This window comes from Ricinus communis, chromosome 10 (assembly GCF_019578655.1).
Source record: "Ricinus communis isolate WT05 ecotype wild-type chromosome 10, ASM1957865v1, whole genome shotgun sequence".
Taxonomy (NCBI): Eukaryota; Viridiplantae; Streptophyta; class Magnoliopsida; order Malpighiales; family Euphorbiaceae; genus Ricinus; species Ricinus communis.
In genome coordinates this window covers 15760380-15781684 of record NC_063265.1, presented here as the reverse complement: position 1 = coordinate 15781684, position 21305 = coordinate 15760380, and the positions used below count along the sequence as shown (strand labels likewise).

Below are 21305 nucleotides of genomic sequence, written 5' to 3'. Positions count from 1 at the left end.
AAAAAATTATTTTTTTATTTCACAATACTTCATGCGCTAATAACACTATTTTAGTAAATAATTTAAATATAAATTTATATTTATATTTAAATGTTTACATAATAAAGCGCCTAAAAATATAATTTTTATTTTACTACTATTAGAACTTATCAGTGTTTTACTTTCAATTTTTCGTCAGATAATTAAATAGCAGTAGAAATGTGAATTATTTGTTAAAAGAGGAAATTTTTGTGGGTTCAAGAATCCTCCTTTAGCAGGGGCGTATATTATAGATTATATAGATACACATATGTGCATAAGAAAACTGATGTTTTAGTGATGTAAACGAGGTTTAATTTGTAATGAAATTTCTAATTATGGAAACCTCAAACCCCACTTACAGAAAGTCGTGGTCTGGTGGATGTTTATTGTAGCCTTTTATTACCAATCACTGGTTTTAATAATTTTTGTGCACGTATTAATGCTTTTGATTTTGGCATCTATGTATGTCTAAAGAAATAATTTTATATGGAAAATAATTTATTTTTATATGTTTGGCTGTAATGCTAAAAATAGAGATTCGCAATAGGGTATTCGTCCGTTTAATGCTATCCGAATTTAAATCCGTTGAAACTATAACTATTTGACCCGTCCCAAATCTGTTTAAGAAATTATCCTTGCTGCCCGAATCCATCCTAAATAATAATAAAATTACTCTCAAACTACCCGAATCCGATTAAAACTCGTTTAAATTAAATGACTATTAAATAAATTTTATAGATATTTAAATGGGCAACGGGTACCATACCTGTTAAAACCCATTTATATGGATATTTAGATAATTAAATGGATACTTATTTATAATAATTTAAAATAATAAAAATAAATAAAAATTACAAAATATAAACTAATCAAGTCTAAGTATTTAACATTAAATGTTCAATATATTAATACAAACCAAGCATAAATTCAATAAAATTTAAAACAATGTTGTAAATAATAAAAATTAAATATATATGCAATATTTTATTACAATTTAGACATCTTTCAACTCCATATTCAGAGTGAATGGTTGCAACAATAAAGTGTACGGCGGCAACAAAAGAGTGAACGACAGTAGCAAAAGCCTGAACGGTGGTCCGAAAAAGAGGGTGGATGGTGGAGGATTGAGAGGGTTGAGTCTACGTGAATTTGAGATGAGAATAAAGATAATATAATTAGAGTTTACTTTGTCTTATATTTTGGTACATCAAAACTACGTAGTTTTATTTAGGTTTTTTTTAGTTTAGTACATCAAAATTATGTAATTTTTTTCTATTCAAAATTATGTAGTTTTATTTAGATCTTCTTTAGTACTATGTACTTTTATTCAAAACTATGTAGTTTTATTTAAAACTATATAGTTTTATTTTTAACTTACATATGTTTGTTTAATTTATTATAAAAAAAATGTTAAATTCATATATGATACTTTTATTTTTATATAAATATTGAATTTTGATATTATAAAAATAAAAATCAAACTATATAATATATCAAAATTTATAAAGTTAGAGAAAGAGAAAGCTCTGCCTCAAACCTCCAGCAGTCAAATAATGAAGTGAAGACAATGTCAAATGTCAGTGGTAATCATCCCCGTAATATGGGGAAGCTTTGGTAGCAACGGAGTGTGAAAAACAAAGTCTAGTTTGTAGGTAAAAAGCAAGAAATACGCTTCAAATAGTTTTTCTATTTACTTGATTTTATATCTGTCAAAAAATAAGAAAGAGAATGAATTTTTATATTATTAAATTTAAAAATTATCTTAACATAATACATATACTTATTAATATAAGATCTTAATAGTAAAAGTGAGATCTATTAACTAAAGTTAAAAACTTAAGATTAAAATTTAAATTATACTACATAACAATATGGTACAAGATTCTTTTATATCATATTAATTAATTAAATGACATAAAATTAGTCAAGATTATTTAATGAATAAAATTAATTGCAACTAGCACTACATAATTCTAAGTTAATAACGCTAATATGATAGGTTAAGCAGTATAATAATTTTTTAACATGATTTAATGTAATGTTCTTTTATGTATATATGTGTATATAGATGTACATATATATGTATGTGTATATAGATATATATGTGTGTATATGTGTATGTATATGTATATGTTTGGACATATGTATATATTTGTATGTATGTATGTGTATATATATATATAATTTTTTGAAAAATATAAATGGCTTAATGGTATAATAACTTTATTTTTTTTATAAAAGGTCTAAGGTTCAATATACATGGAGAACAAAATGATAGGGTAGGGTATCCTATAAGATACTCGTTTATTTAGCGGATATCCTCATAGTCAAACCCGACACAAACCCGACAAAGGTAGTAAATTTAAATCCTAAATCCGTCCTTAACCCGTTTATCACTACCTAAATATGTCTCAGTAGAGTTCGGTCGGATCCGGTATCCGAAATGGTCATTTGATTGCCATTCCTACTAAAAATTGTTAGAGAGGGTTAGAATTAAAAATAAAGATAAACTTTAACTCATTTTTTAAAAGGAAAGCTATTCTTTAAAATATATAACCTTTTTATTAATTGAAAAATATTCTCTTTTATTTATTTTTTTAAGTACTCTGAATAAAGAAAATTTAGAAAATAATTTTCTGATAAATATTTTCTATGAAACTAATGGAATGAAAATAAAAGATCTTTTAAAATTTGTATGGAGAGTTATAGATAAATATAGAAATAATGGAAAACCTACCTAATAATTCTGAAGTGATTAATCAGTTAGGTTAATGGCCAACAAAATTTAGTCAAAATACTCAATTATGAAGAGTTTTAGCTTATTCTTTTTCAACTTAGGTAATTACTTCTTTTCTTTTGTTCTTTTCTTATAAAAGAGAAAAGTCCTAAACAAAATTGAAATGTCATCCTATTTAAAAATTTAAACAAATACAGAACATACATTCATTTTTAAGTGGAAAAAAAAAATAAAAAGGAAAGTTCCAAATAATTTCCGAAATCTTGTAAGTAATACTTTTGTTGACGTTACGCCACAGGCGATCGCTGGGACAAATACTTAATCACTAGTAACTAAAAAGATTAAAAAGTATTTAAATTAAAAAAATAATTAAAATGATAAACAACAATTTCTACAACAACTGAAAAAAAAAAAACTAATTACAAATTAATTATATTCAAGGAGGTACTCCGGTGGATTGGCTATATTCAATGAATCATTAGCTGTAAACCAAACTCACTTTTTTTTAATGTCCAACTACAACTCTATTGAAAAACTCGCAAATCATCTCCACAATAAATTAGGAGAAAAAATACAAATTAGAAATACCAAATTATATAATAGACAGACATTCATCATAAACCCAAAAGCTTAAATTATTAGTTAATAATATACAAATAATAGATTTAATGTTGATATTGTCCATTATAAGGAATTGTAATTTTAATTATTTAAGCTATAAGTATTTATAATGAAGTAATAATAATAATTCATACACTTGTGTGAATAAATAATTAATAATGTATATTAAGACGTAATTTGATAAATAAATAAAATATTCTTAAATTGTTAATATTATATTTCCCAATTGGACGATAGAATAAAAAAAACTTAAATTGATGTGATTATAATTTTGACTTAAAAAGGGTTTCGCTCATTTTATCATTAGGTTATAACGTAGTGGAGTATTTGATTTTTATACACCGAATCCTGTGAATATTTCTATCAACAAAGAAAAACAAATTGGCAATTTGACCAGCTTAGTCTAGCAAGTGTATGTCTTCAATCAAGTACCGATGAGGGTTTAAAAGAAAAATTAAATTAAATTATTAAATATTAAAAGATAATTTTATAAAATATTATGTTTTATGTTAAATTAGCAAAAGTTAAAATAAATAATAATAAATTATGTAATATTATTCGATTAATATTCTATTTTGTTTCGTCAATGAAGCCCTCTTGTGGCCGATGGCCAATGCATGCGATTTTGAAATTCACGAGACGAATATCTGACGGTGATTGCCAACTCTTTGGATTATACGGCTCTTTCTTTATTCTTAAAGAAGCCAGCAATTTTGTAATTACTTAGTCTACTTTTAATTCTTGCGTACTAAAGATATAAAATGTTTTAGTTAATATCATTAATTTTATTAGTCTCTTAAACATTATTGTTAAACTTTCAAGAAAAGTTACTACTGTTCCAAAGTTAAAAACATGATAATGTCAATGTTAATTAATAAATGATATTAAAGATAATTTTTTAAAAGATAAATGCATGTATAGGATATAAAAGAATTGCGACTCTAAGCTAATCATAAAAAAAAATAATTTTAATACGTTATTTCGATTATAAGACTAAATTTTTTAATATTTAATATTAATTAATAATATTTTAAAAATAATAGTAAACTAATTATTTTTATATATTTTTAATTTTTATAAAATTTTAAAATTTTATTAGTGCAATATTATAAAAATAATTTTAAATACATCTATTGATTAATTTTAATATTATACGAATTAAGACTATAAATATAATTAACATTACTAATTTTTAAAATTAAAAATTTATTATATAATTAAAATATTAAGTTATTATTAAACATAATATTAAAAATATTATTTTTTAGAATTAAAATTATTATCTAATTAAAAATATTAATTAATATATTATTATAATATTTCTTAGAATAAGAATTAATTAGGTTATCTAATTTTAAAACTATTTATTAATTAATAAATATTAAAATATAATTAATGTACTATTTTTTAAAATTAAAATAATATTTAATTAAGAATATAATTTATTAATTAATAAATTAATAAAAAATATTAAATTATACAACGACTTAAATTTTATATATAAAAAATAAATACACATATTAAAAAATAAATATATATTAAATTTATAAATTAATATATATAAATTATATTAATAAATATTTATCAAATCAAATACTCAGCTGTTGGATCATACTTATTTATAAAATCTCAGCTACTCTCCACCGCTAGCTGTGAGTTGAAACTTTTGTTGAATATGTTTCTAACTTAATTTTGATATTTAAATTTTAATTATTTAATTATTTTAATATATTAAAATTAGATTTAATTTAATATATTTACCTTTATAATATATATTTGATATTTAAATTTTAATTATTTAATTATTTAATTATCTTAATATTATAATTAATAATATTAAAATATTTATATTATTTTAAATAAATTACATATTAATATATATTACAAAAAGATATAATTTAATGTATCTTATCATATTAGATAAAAAATCAGGTTGTTAAAAAGTGACAAAAATTATCAAAATAAATATGGATTTTATATTTTATAACAAAAAATATTAAAAATATTTATGTAATTTTTTAGTTTTATTAATTTTAAAATATTTTTTATTTTTGTCTGTGTTAAAATATCAAAATATATTTTTAGATTTTTAGATTTATAATTTTAATTATTTTATAAAATAATAAAATTATTAGAAATAATAACACTATAAATTCTAAAAAATCAAAAAATATTTTTTTTTGAAAAGATTACACAAATCTTTTTATTGATTTAACTTTTTTTGAAAAGTTTTCCTTTCTAATATTTTGCAGGCTTTAATGCTAAATTGATCTGCATACCTTAGTGGCCGTCAGATATGACCCGACGCTCCGCATGTGTGGCGCGTATTTCAAAAACAGGAAGGCTCATAGGTTGCTTAAACCATCCTAATTGGGAGGGAAAATAAAGATCAAAAGAAGCGGCAAGGCGGCAAAAAAGGCCTTGATAAAACACCTCTAACCTCCGGCCGTTCAATCGATGAGTCTATAGGTATGTTTCTTTTACATCGGTAACCTTTACGGTCATCACCATGATTTTGTCTTTTATGATTATGCTCTTTGTTGTGTTAGCTTAATATCTGTTGTTTCTCTGCGTTGGTTGGATTGCTGTGTTTCCAAAACATTCAATTATTTGCATTTATAATTGAATTGGATCCATAGGTCGAAAGTTCCGTGTTTATTTTGGTTGAATTGCTTTATTTTCTAAACATTCAATTACTTGCAGTTAAAATTGAATTGGATCCATAGATTGGAAGTTCCGTGTTTAATTTGCATGTTGCATGACGCAATTATAATTATAATTACGCATGTTTGTTAGAATTGGATCTACCGATAGGGCGTGGTTGGGTTAAGCAGAAATGGATTTATTGATCGGAGGTTGAAGCATGTTTCTATCTCAAGTCTCGTTGATCTTTTGGACTTGGAAACACGCTTTGATGCAATTGTAGTTAAAATTATTTAGTTTGAATCTCATCAACCTTTTGGACTTCGTTGAGTTAATAAGCAACCAGATAGAACAGGATATGATATTGTTTTGACTTGCAAGTGTTAGGTGTTATTTTCTTATCTCGAGTGCATCTAAGGATTGGATATTAAGTTTTTGTTTTGTTGCTCTATTTTTCGCATACTTGAATCTGTGGTTTTGAAGTGTTTTTATTAGGATCCGATTAGCTCTGGGTTTTCTCTGCGCTTAATGCAAGGCATAGCGACTATGATATTCCATTTTTCTGGAATCTGTGATTTTACTGATCTTGACCTGTTTGGGAAGAATGGCTCAAATACGAGCATAACATTTAAGAAAATTACAGCTTTGTTAACCATGTACATGCTACATGATCGTATATTACAGGATCACACAACTCAACCGGACTTCTGCCTTTTTCCTTTTCCCTGTGAAAGCCAAGTTACACTCTTCGAATGTGGTGCTGCTGGTTATTGTTATCCAAACACTGTCATCTGGTTCTTGAAGTTGTATTTGATTATTGCAGGGAATTGTTTGTTATTCATTTGAATCCTTTCCTTTTGCCCTGTTTAATTTGCTGGCTGGGAAATGTAGTCTGGCCATCAGAGGACGAGGTGCCCTTGTCTTTTGGTCAAATCCTCTAACACAAACAAAACCTGCAGTCATGAAGTGTACGCATCTCAGTTACACAGTGCTTTTTGCAAGTTTGTGTTGTGGACAAGCAACTACAAAATCAAAGTTCACACCCTAAAAGAGGATTGAATGATCATCTTTTAATAAGAAAAACGAATTTTGAAACATTTGCATACATATATAGCTAAAGGATGTCCTACCTACTATGACCCGTGCTATTGTGCTTTTTTTTTTTTTTTTGATCAAGATTAATTTCAATGTCAAATTTGAATGGAGTTAGTAGGGCAGGTACATTGTGTGGTTGAGTTGTATGAGGAATTGCTCATTGTAATGCTACCAGAGTGGTGCTTTATCTTTTTTTAACTCACCTTTTAACTAATGCGCATCTCTTATTTGATGAAGATTACAATGTTACACTAGAGTTAGTGTTAGTGGGGCAGATGCATATGGGACATTGAGGGTATATTGTTTGATTGGGATGCTACTATAGTAATTCTTTCTTTACCAATTCAACACAGGAACACCCGGACAAGAACTCCATCGGCTTTCCATCCAGGTATACACATGCCTGCGATCTGAGAGATTTGGAACCTTGATGTAGATGTTATCAGTTAAGCACTTGATTACTTGGTTTTTCAAATGGCAACGCCAACATTTTGCATATTTTCTATTTCAAGTGAAGTTCAATTGGCCACGTCAATAAATTCTCTAAAGAAGCAGCATATTCCTTCCTGCTGATTTCGGGATACTGTGTTTGAATGGTGTTCTTAAGGATTCCCTATTAGTCTCTGTTGAATTTGACAGACCTGGGGGTTTGGCAAATAAATGTACTGGAACAGATTGAAAATTTCACTCATGTAGCTGTCAAGTGAGGAGGCATCACTTGCAGTAAGGTTATAACATTAAAAGGTAGTAATAGATGTATCATAATATTTTATCATCGATCACTTTTGTTTGCTAACATTTTGGTGTGATAGTAAACTGCTAATATTAGATTTGTGAGGCTGAGGCAGGGCAAAGTTATTTCTCCTAGGTCTTGAAGTTTCAAATGTGAGGTTGTTTGGAGCTCATATGTGCCGTTATACATTGCAAAGTTATGTTACTTTTATTTGTAGCTAAAGTTACAACTGCAGTGCTTATAGCTAGACTTTAAAGTTTAAGTCAAAGCATCTAAGAAAGCAGAATAGTAGAGAGTTGGAATTATCTGGTACCTCTCCAGAAACAGTGTTGAATACCTTCCGTTGTCAAACCTGATATACCAAAAAAGATAAAATAATGAATGTCAGTGGTTGACTTTGTGCTATTTGTTAGGACTATGTTCTCGAATTATGCTTACCCTTAAATATTGTTGGTATTGATGTTCCGAAGTATACAGTCCGTCTTGGTAGGTTCCATATCCAAGATCTAGGAACATCAATTGGGTTGAGGCTAGAATCATGGTCCGCAAACACCTTCATAAAGCTTATTTTGTTAGTATTATCCATCTGCTGTTAGTTCTGAGTAGAGTAACCTGAGTTTAGAAAATCTACCTCATTGACTTGGAAATATGTACCATTGAGGGGAAAACTCCCTCTCATTGCTGTTCGACATGGTATCTGTTGATGATGTGTGGTGAATATCGGTTAGTTTTTGGCTTAGATTGATATTATCAATCCTTATAGGAATGATGCCAAACTAATGAAATGTTTTTGACAAGTATTCTCACCAAGAGAGTTCCTCGAACAATTTGTGAATTTGCTTCTCGTATACTATTGCAAGAGAAACATGTCTTCTCATCACACAATTTGCCATCTTCTTGCAAGTTACAATTATTTTCAGGTGGTTGAATGGAGTTTGCTGTTTCACCTAATGGAAGCAATTGATCAGATTTGTATAGAACTATTATTATGATAGATAAGTTTATTGCTTGCAGTGACAGAACTTTTTGAATTTTCTGTGCATAGGGTGCTAGTGAACTAATATAGGCTGAACAGTTGGAATGCTCGACCTCTGCATATCATATTGTTGAAACAACTTGCCTGCTAACCTTTCAGAGATGATGAAATAGAAGAAATTTGATGGCTTCATATACTTACAGGCACAGGTCCAGTATGAAGGGCTTATGTGGGATTGGAAAAGTGTCAAGGTGTAAAGAGGGTGGCCATATTGGATGCTGCTCCCTGTCTGTACAAGGGTCACTCATCTTCTTTCAGTGTCTTTCTTTTTTTTCCTTAGTAATTTAGCTCATTGAACTGATTTCAACAGGTTTGCTGAAATTGCAACTTTGAGACTAGTTCTAAATATGGTTATGATGGGTTTAAGTCAAATAATCCTAAATTATGTTCCTCTATTCAACACTAACATATGCGGGGATCCTGAGAACTAATCCCAGATAAACCTATTATTGTTTAAGAAAGATGCCAAGCGTATGTGTGATAAGATGCATGATTTTCTTTTCCTATCTCTCCCTTAAACAACTCATTTTTTACTAAGCTGATGGCTATTTTATAACTAGCAGATGATTAAGTAGCGAGTCAGGCCTGGAAGCCAGGTTTGGACTCTTCTTTGTATGCAAGGCACATTTATTATGCCCTGGATTGGCTTGTTTGATCACTGAGTCAAGCTTGGGCAGGCTTTTAGACTCTGGCAAACCTAAAACACCTGCAGTTATGGGTTGCTTTAGTTGTGTTCCCAACTGTGCAGCAAGGAACTTGTCATGGCAGGCTAGTTTATATTTACTTACCTGGTGTCCATATTGCGAGGAGGTATGAGCATGGGTCATCAGGCTCTCGTCTATCCAACTGAAATAGAAGCAATCAAAATTCATTAGAAATAATTTTTGTTCATGGAGGGAAAACAATTCTGTTCAAGTCAATCCAAGATTAACTAACCCCTTCCAGAAGAGGGTGCGAATCTGGAAGTTCATACCTGCATGTGGTGAAGTAAGAAACAAAATTTAGTAAACTATAGGGCAATGTTGAAACAATTTGGTTTCAGTGCCTGTCAGTGGAGATTTGTCTGAATATAAGACAATTTTTTGGCAAGCTGCGTTGTTTTTCTTGGTTTGGAATAATGTATTTGTGGACAGCAGCTAATTCTTCCCATATGTTCCAGAATGTAAGCTTCTTGCCAAAAGAAGTTTCAATTTGTGAAGTGTTAAACATAGTAGACATTCGCAGTTTGCAAATTTCTTTCATAGAACAGTTCAATAAGGGACATGACTACTTACACTTGGTGCTCTGTTCGCAGCCGACTCACATTTTTAAGCTTGGGTGTAGGAATAGAAGCAGCTTCTGCAGTCAAAGCAACCAAGGCTTTCGACATATCACATTCTTGAAGTTCCATATTGTTTTGCATGTAGTTCTGCAAATTCTGAGTGAACTCTTCAATGTTAAGCTTGATAGTAGGAATTTCATCAGGATCCTCACAGAAGGTATCCTCCATATCATTTTCTGTTACTTGTATGCGCTCTGGTTCTGGTGATGATGGCTCTTCAACAATAGGTTCACAACTGTTGACTCCATATTGTGCTTCTGATTGCTGAATACTTTTTGACAATTGATTTTCTTCTGATTGTTCAGTAGCCTGAGGTAGAGGAAGTGGCAGTTGACCAACCATTGCAGCAGGATTTGGTTCATTTGTTCTGTTTTCAGTTGCACTCACCATACCCTTTTCCTCTGGTCCAGGCAAGGCTAGTCTGGCACTGCACTTAACATGGTCTGTGTCAATTAATATAAAACATTGCTTTTCATGCATTTCATTTTCAGGAAGGCTTACCACAAAGCTTTCATTGTTCTATTGAATACTCACGGTCTTTGCTGACTGGAAATAACCCAGTTGACTGTTTGCACATGCTATTCATAGTACTTAATCTGAAGCTCCAATTGTAACTGGTTTCTTTAATTACATTAAGATTCTTAGACCTGCTATTAGTTAAATTTGCAGGTTTGTTATATAGTTGATCCATTTGTAGGCTGTTCACCTTAATTTCTTTTTATGACTTAAAAAAAAGAAAACAGTGCTCTAGTTTGTGTTGGTTGTGCAGGAAGTAAATCTTGTTTTCTGTTGTCATTCCAATCATGGCAATTTACATAGTACAAATTGGAAGATTGATACCAACCTTGCAAATGCACTTGCAAAATGTCTGCATTCTCCTCTCATTGGACATGCATTGCAGTTGGGTTTGCTTTTGGTACAGAATACCTGCATAAACCTCAAAAAGCTTCCCTTCTTAGCTTCTGCTTCTTGTTGATCAGAACAATGAACAATTAATTTCAGGTTCAAAGTAAAATGCACCTTTCCAAATGTGATCATCTGATAGTGTAGCTCATACCTGTTAATTGATTCTGCAATGGATTAGTAGACGATTTTATTTAAGAATAACTTGATAAATTGTTTGTTAGATGCATTCATGAATTAGGATCTAAATGAAGTGGAATTTGTCTTTACAGTGTTCTCTGGTCAAGTTTGCACAGTCGGGGCCAAAGATACTTTTGAATAGATTCCAGCACTGGGTACCTGTGTAAAAACAATACTATTTATTGTCTTGTTAAGTGCATGTAGTTTAGCATTGGTAATCTCTTAGTTTGAAATACTAACAGCTCTAGAAGGTGCAACTGAAGTGATTCGGGCAGTGGCTGAAGAGGGACCCAGCCTAGCCGTACAGCTATACGTCCAACATTCGTGTCAACCTGTTATAGTGGTAAAAGGTCAGATACGCTCCATTTTTACTTCTGATATATGTAAACTAAGTAAAACTTACTGGAAAAGCAAGATGGTGTAGAGTCAGTAGCCTCACGCACTCCACACTTTTCAAGCCCAGTCCCCTTATGCTCAGCAGATACTCTCTACAAGAACAAGTTCCATAGACATGTATAGCAGTCAAGCAGGTAATATATACAAATCCATCATGACAGGGTGATATGCTAATAAACTGCAAATAATATAGTGTTCAAGCTGTTTTAGAATTAAAGTTGTAGGCTTACTTTGCTTTGTCTGGCGGAACATCTCTCAACCATTCCAGATCAATGCTTCCATGTTCTCTTACTAGTCGATTAAGGAAATTCTGGATGAATTTCTTGAAAGTGTCAACAGATCTGAAAGGCTGTGTGTTGGGATAAAACATATATTACGAATTTTGTTCTGGAATCTAATTATTGTACCTTTATTCGTTCTGCCAGCACGTTGTTCATTCCACGCTCTTTGATTGTGTTGGCTATGTCATTAACTTCTGCACATCTTACAGCTTCCCAGTCCAATGAGTCCATTGTGTTTGGTGTTCTTTCTCTTTTCCTCCCATTTGCTTCTACCTGCTTTCTCAAGGCATCCCAGTCAACATCTTCTCTTATTTCCTTTCCAACTCTCCTGCTCTTTGCTTTTCTGGTTGCAGCATTCATCTCATCAAGCTCCTTAATTTCTGAAAACCCATGCTCAATCATATCTGATTCTGTTGTTTTCTGTAAAAAAATTTCTGGCTTGTCAAGTGCACTGCTACTCTCCATAGTATCTAGGGTTTCTTCTGAAAGTGGCAAGTTTAAGTTTTGCTGCATTTCATTGTTTTGTTCCTGAGGCTGTGAGTTCATGACAATGTTTAGATCCTTGCTTTGAGACTGGATGGTCACATCCTTGTCTTCTTGAATCATGCTGCATGTCAAGTTATTTACAGTAGATCTTAATGCTTGACTCGTCATGGTCAGATTATTTTCATCTGTAATTTGACTAGCAGACTCTTCCGTGAAGGAACTTGGTTCTTTCATACTGTTTGTGTTGGTGGCCTTATTGGAAAATCTTGTTTCCTCTGTATTCATCTGGAAGATCTTACTTGTGTTGGAGGAAAGGTGCAAATGAGAGTTATCATATGGGGTATTAGGAACTTCCGAGGAGCTTTTAGGAGTATTGTCATGGTGTGTCTTTTGTACAGGGAAATTATTTTCCACGGTTTGGGTCTTGTTATACTCGTTCTGTGAGTACTGAGCAGATAAGATGATCCCATTGCCATTACTATGAACCTCATGGAGCTTGCCACATCCAACCTTTAACAGAAGCTCCATAAAAGAATTACAACTATTCAACATATTTGGTCTATGTCCTTCGGTTACAAATCCTGCTTCTGAGCCCGAGAATGCTTCTTTTCTTTCAGCAGTTTGATCAATTGGTGAATTCACAAAGTTATGAGATGAAAACACAGAATGTTGCAATGACAGTGCATCATTTGTTACTCTCGTCTTTTCTCTTACATCACAAGTATCTATTATCTTGATGATCTCTGTGGTCGATCTGTTTTCCTTTGATTCATAGCATGTCTCTAGCCCACTTGAGTTAACAATGCCGGTGCTGCTTGTAGAGGATTCATTGCTGTAGACTGCTTCCCTTTCTTCATCAAGCTCAGAGTCATGGAGCGTCATTGAAGTTTGGTCACAAATTGATTGATTGGACATCTCTTCGTTCCATTTTAAGGTGTCTTCTAGATCTGGCATGCACACTATTGGTTTATCAATTACTGAGCCTGTTCTTTCTTCATAGCATTGTTCATTATGGCTCTGTGACTTCAGAGGAAAGTGTGCAGCAAGTGACATAAATGCTGAACTGCAGAAGATTAACAGGTAAGTTTTTTCTTTTTTGCCCCTGTAATTGCATAGTGCAATACAATTATTGTGGAAGCGCAAACTTACCTAGAAAGATGATCAGAGACATTTTGAGTGAGAAATACACCAACCACCGAGTCTACAACCGATCCCTTCCATTGGGAGAAACGCCTATCCCCTGCAGAAATGGCATGACATAAAACAGTTAATGATTTAGCAATGAATTATTTTGGAGAGGCTCTAATGTATGTAATTGCTGAGATGCTTATGTTTGTTAAGAGTACATTGGTCTAGATTTGAACCTTGCATGCATTTTGGCTGCTATCTGTCTTTGTGCTTCCTAAACTTTTAACAAGTTGGTTCTTTGCTAATGGACTATATGCTATTGGGGCAGGTTTTCTAATGCCCAGTTGTTGGAAATGGCTAGTGACATGTTTGTATGACAGTACGCAGACACTTTGCATTTTAGACTGAAAAATCCTAATAGCCGATGTGTAATTGATACAAAATATCACATGTCAATATTGAGAGTTTGCCAATAGTTCTATGGCAGTGTTATCTTCAATTTGCAAACCTGTACGTTCCTGGACTAGTAATTGGGCAGTTAATCAACTTGAATTGCAATAAAGACAAATCTTTCCAAATTATATGTACCTTGCACGAGATGCATCCGTGCTATAAATGAGTTCGCACGGCCACGGAACACATTTCGTTCTTCTTCCCACCATTTTGCCTTGTCTTCAGTAGTTCCATTAATGCCTTCACTATTGATATTTGCCATTAAAAGTCTCCATACTTTGTTGGTTTCTTCATCTAGGTCAACCTGAGGCCGTGAGCGTCGTTTCTTAATAAGTGAATCGGTGTAGGGTACAACAGTCCCGTCGCTTCTATAAAGGACCAGTGCATTCTGCTGTTCATTTCCAGCACTATAAGGAACAAGTGCATTCTGTTCTATGTATGTGAAGTTGCTACCTTCTCTGTTAATGTCTAGATGCTGTAAATGCTCGGCTATTGCATCAATAGTAGACATCTGTTCCCGTATTACTTCTGGAAGAGCAACTGCATCAAATGGCTACATAAATGAGAAGCATTTGATATGGTGGATTCCTTTTGAAAATGATTATATGTTAAACATGATTACCTAATGAGTTTGCTGAGAATAGGTTCTGATTGTATAAGATGATTTTTCCATGTGCTTGTTCCACATTTGTACTGGAGGATGCAGAACTAACAAGGAGTCTCTTCTTGGTTCTCTTCTTTCTAGTCAAAGTTCCGCGCATTTCTGCAACTAAAGCATCTACACATGCATCGGGTCCATTTATGTCCCGAACCTGCTGCACATCATATGCTCGTCTGCTTGTGGAACTTAGATGCATTGCTCCCTGTGCAATTTTGGTCAGTGAAGCCAAGTCTCGAGTCCGAGTATGGCCTCTGGATCTCTTTTTAGTTGACCTCTCTGTTTGAGCTAAGACACAGCCGGAAGTTTCATTTTTAAGCTGACAACCATTTGTCTCTCCAAATGCACCTGGAATTCTATCAGCATTAGAATGAGAAGCAGGAAGCAAGCAATCAACTATTGATGTAGGAGGATCTCCTCTGTTATTCTTCTGTGGGCCTGGTATATCAAGTCTCAATGTGCCACTTAGAGTGGTCGAACAAGATATGCTGCATGTGGTGGCGATATGTGCCTTTTCAGTCCTCCTCTTCTTGAAATTGCTTGGAACTTGGAACTCAGATGTTGCCTGATATTGAGGTAAAGCATTACAGAAAATTCCAGTTAGATTTGTGTTGCAGGTGCCTGGCTGTTGAATGCAACTGAAAACCTTCCTCTTTGATCCGTTTGATTGTCCTTCCATGGTCAAAGTTGTGTATTTGCCGCAGATGGAGTCATTTGGGTTGATTGGTGGCAATTGATTGTCAGTTTGCAACATGCTTTGTGCAGCATTCTGCTGTACACTGTGAGTAGTCACCTGGCCTTCTCTTTCAGCAGGGCTCTCTTGGGAATTGTTGTTCCTTATTCTCCTTGCAGGGTCAATGTTTGCATATACTGGTGTGCTTGGTGCCTGTTTTTCAGGCAATGCGAGGTAATCTTGAAGCTTTTGATTAACAGAATGATTTAGATCATATGCAATGCCTGTTTGTGTAGTTTCCACTATCACTTCAATTCCATTCCCTACAGTCACAATTGATTTTGATTGATTTCCTTCCCCAACATCATGTGCTTGTAGTTGAGAATCTTCATCAGAATTAAGCTTACATTTGGAATTGTTGTCTCTAGGCTGTCCTTCAGTGTAAAAGTTCAAGGACCTCCTGCATGACTTCTTGGCAGGCTCAACTGATATTGTACTGACAGACTTTCCAGTTGCTTCCACTGGTGGAGTTGAGATTTTGTTGAGTGGTTTTCGTCGCACATACTTCCTTTTGCCTGCTGGGATTTCTGTAGATACTGCTAAGTTGGTTGTGGGGGCTTTGCTGAGAGGTTTCTTTCTCACATATTTCCTCTTACCAGTCGGCCTTTCAGTGTTAAGAGCATGCTTTGGAGTTGCTGGTTTTCGAGGCCTGGGTTTGCCTTCTGTAATCACCTTAGGCCTGTGCTTTTTCCTCCTAGGTTTCTGCTCTGGTGTTTCGCTCAAGTTAATAACATGACTTCCTTCCTTCTCTGTCTTTTGGAGTTCGTTATCTGTTTGTGGCCTGTTAATGTCAAATGATACCATAGCAACTTGATCATCCTGCTCATTGCCTTCTTGATTTGCTCTTTCATCGGCGGAAAAAAATTGCAGTTGAGCTACTTGCCTGCATTCTACTCTTGTGCCTTTTTCTGGTGTCATGGGAGCAATTTGGCAACTGGTCTTGCTAGTGAATGTAACTGCTGTTCCCCCGGGAGGTAAGTTGAGGTCATAAGCAGATCCTTGAAGAATGGGAAGACCATCTGTTGGGTCACCAAAATATTTAGATTAATCATAACATGATCTATGAAACTGAAAATCGTATCTTGGAAACCGGCTGAAAAATTGTTTGAACTAGTTGCGTTTATCTTAAAACACAGATAATTCAAAGAAACGAAATTGTAATTTTTATTTTCTGAATGCACATCAGGAAACTATCATGCACTTTATTCTTCATATAATATGTAAAGGTATCATTTCAATTGCTTTTTCATCAGGCCTTTCTGAATAAATCTACCACCATAAATAATCTGATTTTTTTGTCATTATACGCATATAATGGACACTAATTGCTTATGCTTTCTTGAAATGAAAATAAAGTGGATTAGCTTACACTGGAATCCCTGGACGTGTTTGCCAGTGTGATGATTTTGTGCAGCCAAAAAACCTCCATTATTGTGTGAATTTCCACTGGTGGAAGCTGTTGAGGCTTGATCTTGAAGAATCAAAAGAGGTGGAAAAGTTCTATTGCATGTCTTAATATTAGTGTCCCTTTTTGCATTTAATGGGTTCGAAGCCACTTCCCAGCTGCCATTTCTAGAAAAGAAATCAGGTGAAAACTCATCGTTTGGTTTTGTTAGGATAGACTTAAAAGGTGTTTGAGGAATCCATGAATCTTCTTTTAACTCTTCCTTGTTCTTGATATCCATAGCTCGAGCAAAAACTGGGGTTCCTACTTCCCCTGCCTCGCAGACAGCACTTTAAGCAGTACTAGATTCCAGTCGCATAGCAAAATCTTTCCTTTCTAAAGTGAGTTTTGATTTACTGTTTGAATGACGATCTTCTGACCCATTTTTGGTGATTATCCTGGTGAGAGACATGATGAAAATGTGAAAAAGAAGGAAAAATAAAACAGAAACAAAACCTTTAGCTCGTTAAGCACAGCAACAGCTTACAGAAATAGCATCTAGTTTTGAGGTGAAACACTACCCTGTTTCCCCAATTCCTTAAAATGCTCATAGACATGCTAAAAAAATAGTTATTTTGAGTCAGCAGATCTCTCTAACAATTGATTCATCACCTAGAAAAGAGTTCAACCCAGTAATTATTTTGTCTATGAATATTAATGAAATAAAAATTTGGATATTCCTAAAAAAAAATATATTTATCAGTAAGCAGAGAAACAACTAAATCCCCACAGATTTTCTCAGTAATCTCTACGGATAATGCCACTTTATTCTCCTTTTGTTGCAAGACTAATGTAACAGAAATTATATATATATTAAAAGAAAGAAAGAAACTCTTTCAGTAACAAAGTTACCTGAAGATTGAGTCAATGCCGGAGATCTGTTTGAGTCACTTGAAGGCCATAAATAAAGAATTAAAAAAAAAAAGAATCTTATTTATTTCGAAAGTGAGAGAAAGTATGTAAAAAAGAAAAAGCGAGAAAAAACAAAAGAACCAAACGCAAAGATCAGAGCTTTTATATATACTGAGAGAGCTCTTCTTTTCTTTGAACTGATAACTCCTTTTCCCGGTAAACAAGGCAAACCAGCATAAAATATATTTTTATTTTTATTTTTTCTCATCACCTTTATGTCTTGTTGCAAAAATTTGTAAATTAGATATTATGAATCACTTTATTAGATTGAAAAAATACATGCATCAATTTTTATTATTATTTTTTTTTCTGGAATTGAAGTTTTTGTAAGTAAGGGCATTGCTGTTCAATTAAAAATGGCCAATGGCTACGGCGTGTGAAGCGTCAAGGGAAGACTGAAACACGTGAGCGAACTGATTACAGAAAAAGCAAACGTGGCAGCGCATGTATGACATTTGGCACGTGAGACCTTGTTCAATGTCTATACTAGGATTCTGTTATGTTCGTTTGACTCCGTCAAACTACCACTAGGGATACATTTTTATATTTTTTTACTGGTAAGCATCATCTCACGCCGTTAGTGGTCCCCCACTCCTTTGCTGTTACAATGGTGCACAATTTACTAATGGAAGGTTGGTTGAGATGATAAAATGGATTTGGCATCTATACCTTCTATTGATAGTGGTGCGGCCAGTCCTCTTTTTAATTATTATTATTTTTTTATCAATAAAAGAAATTATTAGTACACTTAGATTAGTAGCTACCAAATTTTTGTTACGACGTAACTTTGTATGTGTCATGCACGTACAATTATTAATTTAATTATTATAGAAGTATTTTATTGTTGAAGTTTGTGAATTGATCCTGTTCTAAATTTATTAGCTATCATTGTTATTTGTCTATATGATTATCGTAATTACTATATGCTATGCCACTTATATTGTTTATGGAATTAAAATGCATTTGCCATGCATGTACAATGTTACGCCTTCTTGTATTATAATATTATTATCTGTGCTTTACTGTTCTAGTCAATAATGTTAATTAATGTAATAAGTTGTTCCATTTTTTTCATATAAGTGAAATATTTTTATTAATTTATAAATTATAAATGTGTGTCGCTAAATATTTTCTTTAAATTTATATAGATCACCTTATAACATTATACAAAATAAAAAAAAAATTAACGAATATTGCCAACTTCTCACTTCTTATCCAAATTGTTGAAAAATAAAAAACTAATAAAATGGATTTACCATTTATACCTTCGGTGTGGGTCAGTTCTCTATTAAATTATTATTATTTTAATTATTAATAAAAGAATTCTTTTTTTTATAAATTAAATTAGTAGCTAATAACTTGTATTTTATATTAATTTATATATATGTGCAATGCATGTATAATTTATTAATTTAAAAGTTACAAAAGTACTTGAACTTTGTGCATTAACTCTGCACTTAGTTTATTAGCTATCATTGTTGTCTGTGCACATGATATTCATATCATTGTTACAGATAATCAATATATATGTCACTAAATATTTTCTTTATATTTATATAAATCACCTAATAAAATATATAAAATAGAAAAATTAATGAATATTGCAAACTTCTCACTTCTTGTCCAAATTGTGGAAAAGTAAAAATTAATAAAATTTATCAACCAAAAAGAATATAACAAAAGAAACACAATAATGAATTAAGGAGAAAACAAACAAACAGAAAAAAAAAAAAAAGAAAGTTATATATTAGATGATGAAAATTATAGAGGAGAAAAAATGAGAATGCTTCGCTTGGACGAAAATCCACTCATCGTCCAAACAAAAGCAGCAGTCTCACATCTTAAAACGGGAAGAGTTAAATCCAGATTTCCAGCTAAGCTCACTCCCTTGTTTGTTTTGTTCTAACAGTTTTCTTGGCTTGCCGATGCAGGTGGTGGAGGAATGGTCAGGTGGATAGTGAGGGCCAGGATGTGGTGTGGCGATGTGAGTGGATAATAAGATAGAATTATAGAAGTAGTCTGTCAAATCATCAACCTACTCGAACTCAACTGATATTAAATCAATTTTAAATATTTTAAAAATTAATCTCAAATAGCTCGAGGTTGATTTACGAGCTTAATTAATTAATTAATTATTTTATATATTAAATTAAAATTTTAATTTATTAACCTCAACTTTTTAGCAGAAAAAATAACAAGAATAAAAAAATACAAACTATATAGAAACAAATAAAATTTGACGCTATAAAAATTATAAATTCTAGCGATCTTTATTCAAGTATATCACTTATTAAAAAAAAAAATTAAAAACAAAGAGACTTCAAAAATAATTTCTTTTAAAAAAATAAAATAAAGCAGAAGTATGTTAAGTTAGAAAGAAAAGAGTTAATACAATAAAACCACCACTACCAACACCTCCCTCTTTCCTAAGGTCTTACTCACCAAAAAGATGAGTTGATTGTGCATTTAATTGTTGAAGTTTTAGTGTGGATGGCAACTCTATATAAATCTAAATTATATAAATTGGATGCGTAACACAGGATTTTATTAACCATATATTCACAGGGATACTTCAAATATATGCCATCTAATTTTGACCAAAACAAGAAATGGGTTAAGAGTACTGAATATTATAAATCTAGTCTATTTTAATGATTTTAAAAAAATTGGCAAAAACTGCATTGTAAATCTAATTTTTGTTTAGCATTACACCTTTCTTTTATATAATTAATACATTTTCTAAATATATAATTTATCTTATACAATTAATTTAAGCTAAACGAATATTTACACATTCAAATTTTGTTAATTTAATCATTTTAACATCTTAATTTTTAAAATAACTTAACAAATATTTTTACTTTTTTTATAATATTTAAGTATTATTTAACATTTAGCTTCATTCAAAATGTTTATTATACTATTTGTAAGGATTTAAATAATATCAAAAAATAAAATTATAATATTTTATTAAATTAAATAAAAAAAATATTAAAATGACTAAATAATTAAAGTTGAGTTGTTCTTCTATTAATTTATATCTGATTGTGATCCTATACTTATCTTTCAAGAAAATACTATTTTTTTTATATTTTGTGCATTAGCCTTCTCCATTTCTTTTAGACAATTGCTTTTCTACTGGTTTATTTTAACTAGTATTTTAATTTAATAATTTGCTATATATTTAATAATTTAAAGTAATTTTATATTTAAAAATAATAATTTACTTTTCTACATGATTTTCTTTTTATTTTTACAATCTTCTTTTACAATTATATACTTATTATAGAAAATAAGATTTTGATATCAAAGCAGTTTTAAACTAAATAAACTGTAAAGCAGATTACAGCATGGTTGCCACGCGATCATGCATGGCCAACGTTTGGCCAAGGTGTGGTTGCTACTTGCTGCAAAATTGACACCTTGATAATCGATTCTTTAGCTTCGAAAATCTGACCAACAAAATCAGATTTTCCTTTTTAATTTGTAAACTACATTTGGTTAATTTAAGGAAAAATCAAAAA

At 31.7% G+C, this 21305-nt stretch overlaps 1 protein-coding gene and 1 long non-coding RNA gene across 7 annotated transcripts; one reads left to right on the top strand and one right to left on the bottom strand.

Annotated features, from left to right (window-relative positions):
* The first annotated feature begins 5585 nt into the window (after positions 1 to 5585).
* LOC125371362 lies at positions 5586 to 16674 on the top strand. 6 transcript variants are annotated; one of them, XR_007217691.1, is made up of 6 exons: positions 5586 to 5848; positions 7471 to 10648; positions 13275 to 13533; positions 14333 to 15268; positions 15397 to 15599; positions 15794 to 16674. It is a non-coding gene; the product is annotated as an uncharacterized LOC125371362 (long non-coding RNA). The 6 variants fall into 6 exon arrangements; XR_007217687.1 differs by having other exon boundaries at positions 5587 to 5848; positions 7471 to 10364; positions 10513 to 10648; positions 14333 to 15599; XR_007217689.1 differs by having other exon boundaries at positions 5591 to 5848; positions 7471 to 7861; positions 9030 to 10648; positions 14333 to 15599.
* Positions 6580 to 18013, bottom strand: LOC8288381 (DNA glycosylase/AP lyase ROS1). The gene is made up of 20 exons (XM_048380207.1): positions 17722 to 18013; positions 16795 to 17267; positions 14657 to 16444; positions 14170 to 14574; positions 13603 to 13693; positions 12094 to 13516; positions 11917 to 11996; positions 11694 to 11778; positions 11531 to 11622; positions 11381 to 11449; positions 11228 to 11264; positions 11052 to 11134; positions 10161 to 10634; positions 9823 to 9859; positions 9675 to 9732; positions 8658 to 8797; positions 8482 to 8547; positions 8289 to 8403; positions 8164 to 8202; positions 6580 to 6975 (listed from the first exon to the last, which is right to left on the bottom strand). Exons 2-20 carry the CDS (start codon positions 17108 to 17110, stop codon positions 6857 to 6859), a joined length of 5517 nt encoding a protein of 1838 aa, XP_048236164.1. The 5' UTR covers positions 17111 to 17267; positions 17722 to 18013; the 3' UTR covers positions 6580 to 6856.
* Positions 18014 to 21305: the final 3292 nt, after the last annotated feature.

Coding starts and splice junctions, on each gene's coding strand:
- LOC8288381 (XM_048380207.1), bottom strand. CDS start 17,110: ATGGATATCAAGAACAAGGAAGAGTTAAAAGAAGATTCATGGATTCCT. Junction 9,860..10,160: donor CTGCGAACAGAGCACCAAGT/GTAAGTAGTCAT, acceptor CACCACATGCAG/GTATGAACTTCCAGATTCGC. Junction 8,203..8,288: donor AATACCAACAATATTTAAGG/GTAAGCATAATT, acceptor TTGGTATATCAG/GTTTGACAACGGAAGGTATT.